The 13,127-nt window shown below is 59.5% G+C and overlaps 2 protein-coding genes across 5 annotated transcripts in view; one reads left to right on the top strand and one right to left on the bottom strand.

Annotated features, from left to right (window-relative positions):
* Positions 1–942: 942 nt before the first annotated feature.
* LOC113952378 lies at positions 943–6,436 on the top strand. 4 transcript variants are annotated; one of them, XM_027654403.1, is made up of 12 exons: positions 943–1,061; positions 1,491–1,752; positions 1,975–2,079; positions 2,548–2,616; positions 2,976–3,114; positions 3,266–4,002; positions 4,199–4,347; positions 4,497–4,565; positions 5,122–5,193; positions 5,329–5,490; positions 6,016–6,124; positions 6,302–6,436. In XM_027654403.1, exons 2-12 carry the CDS (start codon positions 1,501–1,503, stop codon positions 6,413–6,415), a joined length of 1,977 nt encoding a protein of 658 aa, XP_027510204.1. In that variant the 5' UTR covers positions 943–1,061; positions 1,491–1,500; the 3' UTR covers positions 6,416–6,436. The 4 variants fall into 4 exon arrangements, with proteins under 4 accessions (XP_027510204.1, XP_027510203.1, XP_027510202.1 ...); XM_027654402.1 differs by lacking the exon at positions 943–1,061 and adding an exon at positions 1,098–1,377; XM_027654401.1 differs by lacking the exon at positions 943–1,061 and adding an exon at positions 1,099–1,372.
* A 2,569-nt stretch (positions 6,437–9,005) lies between these two features.
* The window catches only part of UBALD2 (UBA like domain containing 2), a 9,126-nt gene continuing 5,004 nt past the window's right edge, over positions 9,006–13,127 (bottom strand). Inside the window, exons 2-3 of the mRNA XM_027654234.1 lie at positions 12,684–12,964; positions 9,006–9,613 (exon numbers count right to left, since the gene is read on the bottom strand). Coding sequence (XP_027510035.1) covers positions 9,293–9,613; positions 12,684–12,964 — 602 coding nt within the window. The 3' untranslated portion in view covers positions 9,006–9,292. The remainder of the gene's footprint in view (positions 9,614–12,683; positions 12,965–13,127) is intronic.

Here is a 13,127-nt window from a genome sequence, read left to right as displayed (position 1 = left end):
AGCCCCTCTGAAACGCAGTGGCTGCCCAGGGCAGGCAGGGATGTGAGGTAAAGGACAGAGACACCCACACCTGCCATCCCAACCTGCCCTCACACCTGTGTCCTCGCTTGGTCAGCACCAAGGGCAGACCCAGGCCCCCTCAGCCTGTCCCCAGTCCCTGAGCTCATGGAGCCAAACTCGAGTACCCCCTGAGAGCCCAAAGGCAAAGGCTGCCCAGCCCACAGAGACCCTCCAGCTCCTGCAGGGTCTGCACCCAGCCCCATGTTGGCCTTGCCACCTGCCCCAGTTCCCATGGGACTGGGCTGCTGTGGTGCCTCTGGGAGGAATTCCCATGGTGCTGAGTTTTGGGCAGTTCCCTCTATGGATTCACTGTTGCCTAATATGAGCTGGAGCTTTTTCCCAGGTAGGAACACACAAGTAACCCATTTCCCCCATTGCACCCCCTTTATTTTGTAATCAGCCAGTGGGTTGGACTGGGATGGGGTGGGATGGGGTGGGGGAGAAACCAGACTCAGCACCCTGTGATTCCCCCTGCAAACACTGTAATTCCCTGCAGGACATGCCTGGCCTGGGAGCCAGGATCCCCCAGGAGCTCACCCAGCCCTCCTGTGCTCAAGGCTCCGGAGCCTTTCTGGAACAGGGAGATGTCAGCGCTCTGACTGCCTGATGGTTCAATCTGAAAGTTCATAAGAGAGTTTCTTGCTGATGATTTTTGTAAGGACTTGTCTGCTGGGTCACTCTGGTTCAAAAGATTTTTCCCAGCGTTCAACTGCTTTACTTCCTAGGCTTGTCTGGAAGCACGTGTTTATCTGCTTTTCCCTGCTTGTATGGCTCTCTGCTTTGGAGCAGGGTGCTGGAAATCCCTATGTCGATGCCATCAGCATCAGCCTTCCACCATTTCCACATTTAAGGGAGAAGGGAAAATGTCGTGCTTTTGAGATCTCAAAAAAGTAAACAGCTGGTAGTGCAACCTCTGGGCCTGATCTCCCAGAGTGTTCCAGAACGGTCCAGTGTGTGTGAGCACGTGGATCACCTCTCTCCACAGGGCACAGCTCTCCTGGGCGGGCACAGCTCACCCTGCAAGGGGCACCTGGGGCATGGGCTGCCCAATGTGAGTTGTCCCCGGGGTCATTTTGGGGCTGAAAATGGTAAAGCCGAAGGTGCCTCAGCACATGGATTCCACCGGCTGCCAGGACCTGGGCATGCCAGCAGTGAGGGACAATGGGGATGTTCCACAGAGGGCTGGGCTGCTGCTGTGTAACAATGGGTGACCTGTGCCAGGGTGGGCCATCGCCTTGAAACAGGGGACACCATAAACAGAGCCACATGCAGCAAGGAACGAGGGGGAGACCGCAGGGGGAGGAGCCTGTCAGCTGTGTACCTTTGCTCTACCTCCTGCCACACCTCCTATCACCTGCCATCCCACTGCTCCTGTCTGGAGCAGTAGCACAGAAGGCCGTTGCTCACAGCAGGTCTGTGTTTTTGGACAGGTCAGCAGCCATGGCAGAGCTCACCCTGGGCCAGATACTGGATTCAGCCATCGGGATGCCCAAGACTGAGCCCATCAACTTCGAGCAACTGCGCAACCTGCTGAATGGGATGCTTGTGAACCTGGGCCTGCGGGATCTGGTCGTCCAGGAGAGTGGGGAACCCCCGGAGGGGACCCCGACAATCCCCCCAGCTGCCTCCATGGCTGCTGACCTTGAGGAGTTAAAGCAGAAAACAGAAGCCAATGAAAGAGAAATCGCTGAGGTAGAGGCTCTTCCCAGCCCCCTCCTCTGGGGTCTGCACCACTGTTGTGCTGCTGGGCAGCTGCTGCCCCTTCTTGGCAGCTGAAGATGTGATGAAGGCTCAGCAGTGTCCTGTGCCAGCCTGTCCTGTGCCCTGCAGTGCCCCGGCTCTGTGCAGACCATAGTGGGTCCTGCTCCCCAGCAACCCTGCCCTGGGGCTCACCCTGCCATCCCCCTCTCCTAGGTCAGGGCTCTCTGTGAGCAGCTCCGTGTGGAGATCAATGAGGTGAAGGAGCAGCAGTCCCACATGGAGGAGAACATGCAGAAGATGCAGGAGATTCTGGACACGGTGATCTGCCAGTGGTGCCCCTGGGAGCTGCCCCTTACCGTGTTGCCCTGCCACCCTGCTCTACAGCCCTTGGTGGCTCCCAGCGTGAAGGGCACCAGGAGGGAAGAATGGGAAGGGTATCCCCAGAGTGGAACGTGGGAGCTTAGCTCAACCCACCCAGAGCCCCCCCCCACCAAAACACTGCCCCATGGAGGGCAGAAGGGCACCTCTGCCTGCAGGTCAGACCAGTGGTAGAGGTCACTGCCTGCCTCAGCCAGGTATGCTGAAGTACTCCTGAACTAAACAGCCACCAGAAAAGTAAAGTGGGTGCTGGGAAGGAGGGGAGATAAAGATCCACCTGTGCAATACAGCCACAGCCCCTGGGCACAGCCCTGCCCAGAGTCCCTCTGCCTGAGCTAATTTGTAGATGTTCCTTTTAAATCCTGCTCCCGTGTTCTGACTCCTGTCCCTCTCCTCGCCCCACTCCAGGCGAACTTGGAGGATATGGCAGAGAACCTCCACAATGAGCTGACAGACCCTGTCATGGACACTGTCACGGTACATCCCTGAGCACACCCGGGCCCTGCTCCAGGATGTGGCTGCACCCCCAGTGCACCCTGTCCCCCCACATCAGGGGATGGACAGCAATGCTGGGGGGGTCCATGCTCCTCTGGATCCCGTGGAGGGTGACAAAGATGATTTGGGACCTGGAACATCTGCCTCCTGAGGAAAGGCTGAGGGAGCTGGGCCTGTTCAGCCTTGGGAAGGCTGAGAGGGAGCCAAGGCTGGGAGGGTGGTGCTGAGCATCTAGGGGGGATCCGTACCTCAGTTTCCCCAGGAAAAGCTGGATGGGGAGGCTGGCTTGGGGATGCCGAATGTAGCCCCATGTTGCAGCCATCCCACTCTCTCCTTCCCAGTCTTCCATGAAGGACATTATGGATGAGGACGGACAGGTCCCCCCAGACTGGCAGCAGGTCCCCCCGGACTGGCAGCAGGAGCCTGGCATGCACTCACACCCTTGGGAGGACCAGGGGCTGATTGTCATTGGCAATGAAAGTACGTCTGGGCAGGCCTGGGGAGGGGATCCAGTGGATGGGAGGGGCACAGTGGGGCAGGTAGGGGGCCTGTGGACTGCTGGGTTTTCCCCCAGCTGTGTTCCCCAGGGCTCCCCCAACCCCAGAGAGTTCCCCCTGTTCTCTTCTTCCAGTTGTCCTCACGGACAGGTTCAGGGCATCCTCACCAAGGCAGCGGGATACCCGGGCCCCCAGCCCTATGCCCTCAAAATCCACAGCTGAGGCACAGAGCAGAGGGAAGGATTTGCCACCTGGGGTCACGAGCAGCCCCCGAGTCTCCTTCATGGCAAGTGACACGGGATGGAATGACATGGGATGGAACAGCATGGGACCGATCAAGGACGAAGAGATCCAGATGGGCATCTCCAAGGGAGCAGCTCTTCCCGGCCCCAAGGCATGGAGCAGAGGGAAGAACATGCCACATGGGGCTGTGAGCAGCCCCCGAGTCTCCTTCATGGCAAGTGACACAGGATGGAATGACATGGGACAGATCCAGGATGAAGAGATCAAGATGGGCATCTCCAAGGGAGCAGCTCTTCGAAGCTCAAGGGCATGGAGCAGAGGGAAGAACTTGCTGCACGGGGTCACGAGCAGCCCCCGAGTGTCCTTCGTGGAAAGTGACGTGGGATGGGATGATGTGGATCAGAGCAGGGATGATGAGGAGATCAAGACAAGCATCTCAAAGGCAGAGGCTCTTCCCAGGCTCCTGGATGTTCCCCCTGAGATGAAGGACATGGAACAGATCAAGGACAAAGAGATCAAGATGAGAATCTCCAAGGCAGAGTCTCTTCCCAGCCCCCTGGGTGCTCCCCCTGAGATGAACGACATGGAGCAGATCAAGGACGAAGAAATTGAGACGAGCTTCTCTAAGGTAGACTCTTCCCAGCCCCCTGGGTGCTCCCTCTTGGATGGCCCCCTCCCCTGGGGTCTGCACCACTGTTGTGCTGCCCCTAGACCAAGGTCTGGCTTAAACCCAAGCTCACAGCAGCACAGGGAGCTTCACTGAGAGAAGGGGATGGAGTTTTGGGGGCAAGACCTGGGGCTGAAACACTGCTCTGCTTGCTCAGACAAAGAGTTTGGATGGCAGTGTCACTGCCCTGAGAGTGCATCCAGGATCCCCTGGCATCCACGGCCCCATCCCGATGAAGGCAGCACGAGGCCACCCAGCATCACAGAGCCTCTGGATGCCAGCTGAGAGTGTGGCTGGGACTGACAGGTGAGTGCCACGGGAACAGCGATGGCTTTGGGGACAGCACTGGCCCTGTTTCCTCCACAGGGCCCATGTGGGGCCCTGGCATCAGACCCATTTACCTGCTGATCGAACCGTGGGGATGCTGGTGATGGAGCTGTGCTGTCTCCTTCCAGTGGTAGCAGGTCCCGGACAGCCAAGGAGGCACAAGGAAGGGGCAGCTTCAGGATGGAGCCCTCTGGGATGTGAGTACAAAGCTTTCCTGATGAGTGTAGGGGGCAGAGGACAAGTGTAGGGGACAGGGGACAGCAGGTCATCCCCCTAGGCAGGGCTGTGACTGTGCCAGAGCCGGGCATGACCTGCTCTCCTGGCACAGCTCAGGGGGGTCCTGAGCACTGACCAAGCGAGGACAGGGGTGTGAGGGGCGGTTGGGATGGCAGGTGTGGTGCCACCTCACCTCCCTGCCTGGCCTGGGCAGCCACGAGCAGCCCAAGTGGTTTAGAGACACCAGCAGGACCCGAGGCTTTTGGGCACTTCCCTCTGCAGATTCACTGTTGCCCGGTATGAGCTGGAGCTTCTCCCGTGGAAAATAACCCATCTCCCCTATTGCCCCCCTTTATTTTGTAACCAGCCAGTGGGTTGGGCTGTGCTGGGGTGGGGTAGAAACCATGCTCAGCACCCCGCAATTCCCCCTACGAACACCGAACTCCCTGCAGCGACGTGCCTGGCACTGGCTGCTGCCTGCACAGGCGGGGCTGCATCCCCCCCGGAGCTCACCCAGCCCTTTTCTCCCCATTTTAGGAAGCTCCTAAAGGTGTCCTCTCCCGACTTCTTGCCCAGAGACCAGCCCTTCACCCTGCAGTTTTCTGGCCCGTGAGTATCAGCGGCACCGGTGCCTCGGGGGATGCGCGGGTGGGACAGGGGCAGGGGGGTGCTGGCAGTGCCCTGCTGTGGCAGGGATGGCTCGTTTGGCCCCTGTCACCCACCCGTGTCTCCTGCCCTCTCCAGGCCCTCTCCGCCCGGGTCTCCTGCCCTCCCTGGGCTCTCTCCGCCCGGGTCTCCTGCCCGCTCCAGACGCTCCGATATCATCCCCTACACGCCGCCGCCGTCCCCCGGCCTCACGGGCCGCCTGCCCCCCATCGTCAAACAGTACCAGGAGCGCGGCCAAAGGTCGGGACGAGGGCCCTGGGGGTGTGGGGGAGCCCTGCCCAGCAAGGAGAGCTCTTCCCTGGGTGGGGGCGGAGGGGCCCGGGGGCGCCGGCAGGAGAGAGGGGCTGCGGAGGGTCAGAAGGTTTTACAGCCCCACCCTGTCTAGCCCAGGTCTGTCTCGATGGGACTGAAGCCACATGTGGCGAGTTGTGTCTGGTCTCTGCCTGAGCTCAGGCTTGGTAGGGGCTCGGGTGCCTCCTGTGAATGAGTTCCCAAAACCAAGCCCTGCAGCTGGGACAGCCCAGCTCTTGCCTCCTGGCGTCCCCTGCGGAGGGCACAGGGTCCTGCCGTGGCCGCGGGTCCGTCCGGGGCTGTGGGGAAAGGGCAGATCCCTGCAGGGCTGGACGGGCACGGGTGTCCTGCAGCAGCTGGAGGGGAGCCAGGAGCCCCCCAGGGAGCCCCTCTACCCCCCTCCCTGGCATAGCAGGGTGAAACACGGGGTGCCACGGTGCTGAGCACTGAGCATCCCTGTGCCCCACCCCACAGGGAGCAGGCAGAGGGGTATTCCCGCAGATCCCCCATGTACTGTGGGGGCCGGCACACCAGCATCTGCCCAGTGCAGCCGATGGAGCCCCTCCTCCCAGACCCCAGCAAGGTAGGGATGATGAAGACGGGGATATAGGGCTGGGGCAGCCGAGGCGGGGAGGGTGATGCTGAGCATCCTGGGGGGATCCGTGCCTCAGTTCCCCCAGGAAGAGCTGAGTAGAGAGGCTGGCTTAGGGATGCTGAATGCAGCCCAGAGGTTCCAGCCATCCCCCTCTCTCCTTCCCAGCCCGGCGTGTTTGACCTGGTGGGCAAGGATGGAATCGTCTACCGGGGCCGGCAGTGCAGGAGGACTCCTATGGGGTCCTGGATGGAAGGAGCAACCTATTCCAACCTGCAGTAAAGAGCTACGAGCAGCCAAGCACCTGTGCTTCCTGAGTGGAGTGGCCTTGGATCAGGATATTTCCTTCTTGAACAAGGAGGGGCTGCTGGAGGAGCTGAAAACAGCACCTCCCAGGGTCTGTGTCAGCCCCGTGCTCCCCTTGGCACCCCCTGGCCTCTGCCAGGGGACCCTGTGGCCTCAAAGGAGGTCTGGGGGGGGCCGAGTGGTGCAGCAGAAGGAGGATGTTCCTTTGCCTCCAGGGAGGCAGTGGGAAAGGGGGGTCTCAGTGGGAAGAGCAGCAGCAGGACACGGTTTAATGTCAAAAGCGATTCCCACCCCAAGCCCGCTGGTTTGCTATCGATTATCCCATCGGATGAGCATCACCGGACTTTCTTTACCTCCAAGCGAAGGAAACCCCTTGTCCCTCTCCCCTTTGTCACCCCCTCCGTCCCTCTCCAGTGCTGCCATCAACGGAAAGAGGAAGGCACGAGCTCTGCTGCTTCCCACCTCCAGACGAGAGCACCGTAACCTGTCCCTGCCCCCCTGGGGGGAACACGCCCCCTCCTTTCCCTTATGTCCCTCTCTCCCCAGAGATTAGCGCTGGCCGGGGTTGTCCCCACAGCACACAGGCAACGACACGCGGGGGAGGGGGGGACACAAAGCCGGTGGCACCTCTCGGATGAGTGGGAGGGTGAGAAACACCGAGGGGAACCCCAGAGGCAGCCAGGGGGGACCCAGAGCTTACGGGGAACATCCCCTCAACCCCCGTGGTGTGTCCCTGGGGGCTGCCCCATGGAAACCTTGCTCTCCTGGTGAATATTCTCCCCAAACTGCAGGGGGAAGCCCAAAAACCTTCTGCCACACAGACAGACTCCATCCCCTCCACCCTACTGTGCTTCAGAGGCACCTTAGTCCGTAGGGAGACACCCCACCCCCCCCGAATGTTTTCCTTGGTGGGTTTACTTTTTCAGGGGGAAAAAAATGGGTGCTCAAAACCTGCTTCGGGGGTGCTGAGGTGGATACAGTAGGATCTGGGGTCCCCCCAGTGCCACCTCCAGTAGGATAACTGAGAGCACTGAGCAAACCACCAGGCACCAGAGCAGAGCCATCAAAGAACCATCCTGCACCCCTGGGTGGGGCTGAGGGGCTGAGAAACAGCCTGGGGACTAATTGCATTTTCAGGATATGGCCCAGCTGGGGGGACCCCTTTGGCATTCATCATCCCTCCCGCTCAGCACTTCCCACCCCCTGTCCCATCTGCACCCTGTTAACACCCTCACCCTCCTGTACCCCCCTAAACACACACCAGCCTCACGTCCCTCCTTGGGTGCTCTGTGTGCTGCTGGAGCAGGTGAGTAGCCCCAGATGGGGGATTTTTTTAGCCTTTTCTCCTTGGAGGTTGTGCCATCCTGGGGGTCTCTCCATCCCTGGGGGATGCTTTGCCACTGTGCTTTGAGCCACCCAGCCCTTCCTGGCATCTGCAGATCTGCTGTGTTCCCATTTTGGGGGTTGTTCCCCTAGTTGCTTGTTGTGTGTGGCCTTGGGCTGGTGGCCCTTCTGCAGTGGGGGACAGTCAGAGGGCATCACCCCCAGCACAGGGTTTCCCCAAAAGCCTGGCAGCCCCTGAGTGTCCCCAACAGTGCTGAGGTCTGGGGGGCTCATCACATGGCTGGGGATGGGGTGGTTTGCAGGCTGTGAGATTTTGTGAGGGGACAAGATGGGGTTTGGGCTGTACCCCCTGGCACAAGGGGGTTCTTGCTGTGCTGGCACAGCACCTCCATGGCTTTGGGGGTGCTGGGGGTCTCCCCTCTGCCCCCCTCTTTGGGGATGGCAGCAGTGGTTTGGGGAGGCAGAGCATGGGACCTGGGGCAGCTCCTGGGGGGGGCCAGTTCCCACTGGTGACACTGTAGCACGGGGGAGTTGTCTCCCCCATTCTCAGTGCCCAGCCAGGGACATCCTTCCCAGGAGAGAGAAAAGGCAGGGACAGCTGGTGTTGAAAAAGTGATTTTGGTTTTGGTTTGGTATTTTTTTTATTATTATTTTTAAATTAATAAAAAACCTTCAACCTGTTTTTTGCTGTTTTTTTCTTCTTTTTTTTTCTTTTTTTTCTTTTCTTTTTTTTTTTTTTAAACAAATTCCCATTTAAACACCAAAAGCCCCCCCCCCCCAACCCCCCAACTCTCCCTGGGGAAGGGCCATGTATGGCAGTTGCAGGGATGGAGGGGGCATCACCTTGATAATTCCCCAGGCCCTGGGGGTGCTGAGGGAGGGAGGAAGGAAGGATGGGGTTGGGGGGAAGTCCAGGGGGAGTCTGTGCAAGAAGCTGGGCTGAATTTCAGAAGCCAGAGGAGAGGCTGGTTTGCTCTGGGCACTGTGACTAGTGTCCAGGAAATCCAGAGCTGGGGGGAGAGGGGTGTCCAGGGGCTCTGTGTCCCCATGGCCATGATGTGGGGTGCTGACAGCCACCTCCATCCATTCATTTTTGTTATTCCTGTCCCCCCCCTTCCCTCTCTTGCCCTGATGTAGGGATGCCGTGTGGGGGTAGAGCCATAGGGAAACGTCCCCCCAGACACCCAGCAGCTGCCTCCACACTGCTACTCCTTCTCTCTGGATTTATATACATTAGATATATTTATATATTATAGTTATATATTTAAAAAAAAAACGGGGGGAGGGGAGGAGAAAAGACCAGCCAGCGACTCTTGCAGAGGCACTCAGAGGCTGGTGCCCTCCCCAGCAGCACGTGCTCCAAACCCCCCCCCCCCCTTAAAAATAATAATAAAACCTAGAAAATTATTCCAGTGCGTTTCTTGGCGAGCCCCTGCTCCCAACGCCCCGGCCCAGACCCCCCTCCCCCTTCCCTCAAACCCTCCCCCCAACCCTCCTCCAACCCCAGTCTTATCTCTGGCCATCCATGGTGGCCACGGCTTTCTGTGGGGGGGCTGCAGGCGGGGGGGCAGGGGGCCAGGAGGGCTGCGGGTGGTGCAGGTGGTGGGCGAGGCCGTGGGTGGTGGGCGAGGACGGGGGCAGCCAGGCGGGCTGGTGGCTGGGGGGCGAGGAGGCCCAGAAGGGGCTGAAGCTGCCCGGGGGGGAGCAGGCCATGGAGGTGATGGGGCTGTTGCTGCTCTGGAGGCTCTCCGAGGTCCGCAGCTTGGAGAACATGGCCAGCGCGTCCGGGAAGTTGGGCGGCGTGGCCGGCGTGTTGCTGGGGGTGCACATCTGCAGGGCACGGGAGAAAGGTGGGTGTCAGGTCAGTCAGAGAGGCTTTTGGGGGGGGTCCCAGCCCACCCACAGTAGCCAGAGCCATCGCCTTTCACCCATGGTGTTTCACCACCACTAGGGATCCCCATGCCTGGCACCCCCCTGATCCCAGGGATGCTGAGCCCAGGACTGGGGTATCTGGCCCTTGAGGGTCTGCGTGGCTCCCACAAAGCTGCCTGGGGAGTGTCTCCAGTGAATCTGGGAAGGACATTTTTGACCATCCAGGATGCTCAAAGCCCAGGGATGAGGCAGGTTTGGGGAGCAGCAGGGACAGGGCTGATGCAAAAGGATGCAGTGTGATGGGTGGGGAGGGTGTTGGGGTCCCCTCCGGCCCTGCAGGACCCTCTTTCACCCAGTTCCTTGACCCTTCTTCCCCTTTGCACCCTGCTATGGCAGGGAGAGCAAAAGGCAGGCAGTGCCCCTCAAGGCCCCCCCCAGTTCCTGGTACAGCCCCTGCCTTCTGCGTATCCAGCTAAATTTAGCACCTGGACAGTGATGGATTTGGGCCTTTTTCCAGCCAATCTCCCCAGCTGAGGAAAATCCATCAGGTGGGACCCAGCCTAGCACTGGGGCTCAGGGGCTGGCACAGGGAACCCCCAGTTCAGCAAAGCACTTCTTAAATTGAGTACTGGTGGTGAAAAAGGGGGATGCGGGTGTGTGTGCAAACTCCCATGAGGCTGCACACACAGGGAAGGGGTATGGGCAGGGAGGGCACACGTGGGCAGGGGATGCACTGCCAGAGGATGCCTGAACATGGGGGTTGTGGGTGCTTCACCCCTCTGGGTTAAACCAATTCCAAATCCCTGTGGCCCTCAGGGAGCCACAGCTCCTGTCAGATGCTTGTGGGGACTTTGAGCAGAGTTAAGGGGCTTGGGCAGCATCTGCTGCCTTTAGCAACGGGGGATTGAGGGGAGTTTCTGATGGTGAATAGCTCCTGCATCTCCTCTTTCTTGGGATTTGCCCCTGGCTGGTGTTCAGCAGCCCCCTGATGCTCCCCAGCACAGGCCAACATCTAAATCCCTGTTATAGGTTCGCCCTCATCCCCATCCCGGACACCCTTAATGGCCAAACCCTGGTTGCCAGTCTATTTGAAGTTGGGGTGCTCTGTGCTGGCTGTGGGAGGGATGAGCTCCCATCAACCTGCGGAGCTGGGGCACCCCAAAAATGCAATCACGGCCAGGCTGGCACTGAACGGGTTTGTGGTGAACCAGGGATGTTCCTCCACAGAACTCATTTCAGAGCTCATCTTGAAGTGGTGCTGATCCAGCTTTTTTTTTTTTTTTTAAATAACCTATACATTTGGCAGCATCTGAAAAGACACTTGTTGCAAAAAAAAAAAAAAAAAACCAAAAAAAAATAATTTAATCTGTTTTTAAAAAAAACCCAACCACCACCAGAGCCATACACACACACACACCAACTGCCAGCCCTGGACTGAGGTTGGATGTGATGCTGGAGGGGGGACACAGCTCTGAGCTTCTGGGGTAGTGTTTGACAGATTAATTTAAAACATTCATTAAAAAAAAAAAAACCAATTGTCATGTAATTATTGCCTTCTTTCTCCAACACTTCTATAGGAGCTCTGAGGGTCAATCCCACCACAAGCAACCACAATGACACCCCAAACAGCTCTGGGGAATCCCGGTCCCACAGCCCGGAATCTGCAGGGGTTTGGAGGGGTTTGGGAAGTTCCCCCCTCCACAGGGGTGACAGTGACGAGCTGCCCCACTCTGAACTGTGGCTGCTGCTCTCACAGCTTTGTTCCCTGACGCTTGAAAAAGAAATAGAAACCGCAAGCACAAAGCTCCTCATCTCACCCCTGCCCTGAGCCGTGTGGGGCATTTCAGACTGCAGGAATCAGGGTGCTGGGAAAGAGGCAAACAGTAAAAAAAAAAAAAAATCCTAAAAGTGGGAGTATCTGGGGAGAAGGTGAAAGGTATTTTTACACCACGTGGGGCACACGGTGTTAGGAAAACACACAGCTGGGGAGGGGGAGAGTTGACCAGCTCTGGACCCTCCGTGCTGGGCTGGGTGGGGGGTGTCACGTTTGGGGTGGGTGGTGGGTCTCACTGGGCCCTGGGGAGCTCAGGGATAGGGGCTGGGATGGGTTTCATCAGCGCTCCTTTGCATTCTGCTTCCGGCAGCCGCCCAGGAATCGCCCCACCAGGCTTTTGGTGTGAAAACACAGCCAGGCCTTGGATCTGCCGGCAGCTCTCCCGTCCCCCCTTCCCACCGGGAACCGAGGTTTTCCATGAAACGACCCCTTTGCAAACGCCCAGAGGTGGCAAATAAAACGTGCAGGGGGGAGGGGGAATTAAAATAAAAGGGGGTTTCAGTGAGAGCCGGCCGGCAAAATGACTTTCTCTGAGGGGCAGAGAGCTCTCGCTGCCGGCAGTGCCTGGCCAGCTGGAGATTCCCTGGCAGCGTGAGAAAAGGAGGAAAATTCGGCTTAACCCACATCCACCCCTTCCCCCGCGCACGGCCCTTTCAGTTCCCTCACCGGGGGGAGAAAAAAAAAATAAATTCAAAAACCCCAAGAAACACAACACAAAACACCCGGAGGGGAATAACTTCCTCCCTTCGGCCAAGGGGGATGTGCCCTCGGCCAAGGTCAAGTGGTGTTTGGGGGGAAGCAGGAGGCGGGGAGGGGGACAGACGTGGCCCCCCCCGGGCTGGGGGAGCCGAACTTCCAGCGCGATGCTCGCGGAGACAAACTATTTCCTGGCAGACATTTTAGCTCGTGTTTACATTCTCCGGCTGCGTGTTCCTGCGGGCGCAGAGCAATATGGCTGGCAGGGGAGCTGACAGCTCCGCGGGCCGGGGGGCTGCACGACCCTCGGGGGCCGGCCCGGGACGGGGGCTGCTGGTCTGGGGGGTCCTGAGCCGCGTGGTGCTCGTAGGTGTGGGGGGGGCCGGGGGGGCTGGTTGGCCCTGGGGGAAGGTTTAAAGGTGTTTTTTGGGGACGGGGGGAGTCTGGGAGGGGATGGAGCGGTGCAGGGTTGAGGAGGGGGGCCGGGGTCCCACTTACCATCTGGGGGGGGTGGTGGCTGCTGGGAATGTTGGTCTCCTGGAAGAAGGCGCTCAAGGCTGTCTGTGGGGACAAGCTGTCAGATCCAGCCCACCCGAGACAAAGGGGGAAGGAACACACGGGTCCCCCAACGCCCACCCCGCAGCCCCCTCCTCGACCCCAACCCCGTGGGACACCCCCCGGGGGGCATCCAGGGGTGCCCCCCACCCGCAACCCCGCCAGGCCGAGGGCAGGGGGAGCCTGGGGCTGCCCTTCACCGACCCACTGGGGATCGTGTCCCACTCACACCGGGGCTCCCCACGCGCGGGGGGGGACACCCCAACCCCCTTGTTTACACGTCCCCCCCTCCCAGCGGGCCCCCCACCCCCAGATCGAGGGGGAGGGAGGGGCCGGGGCGCTGGGCCGCAGCTCGGGTTACGGCCTGGATATAAATAGAACCGGCGG

This window comes from Corapipo altera, unplaced genomic scaffold (genome assembly GCF_003945725.1).
Source record: "Corapipo altera isolate COAL_440 unplaced genomic scaffold, ASM394572v1 343, whole genome shotgun sequence".
Lineage (NCBI taxonomy): Eukaryota > Metazoa > Chordata > Aves > Passeriformes > Pipridae > Corapipo > Corapipo altera.
The sequence above is the reverse complement of the archived record's forward strand: the minus strand, read 5'-3'. Positions and strand labels throughout refer to the sequence as shown.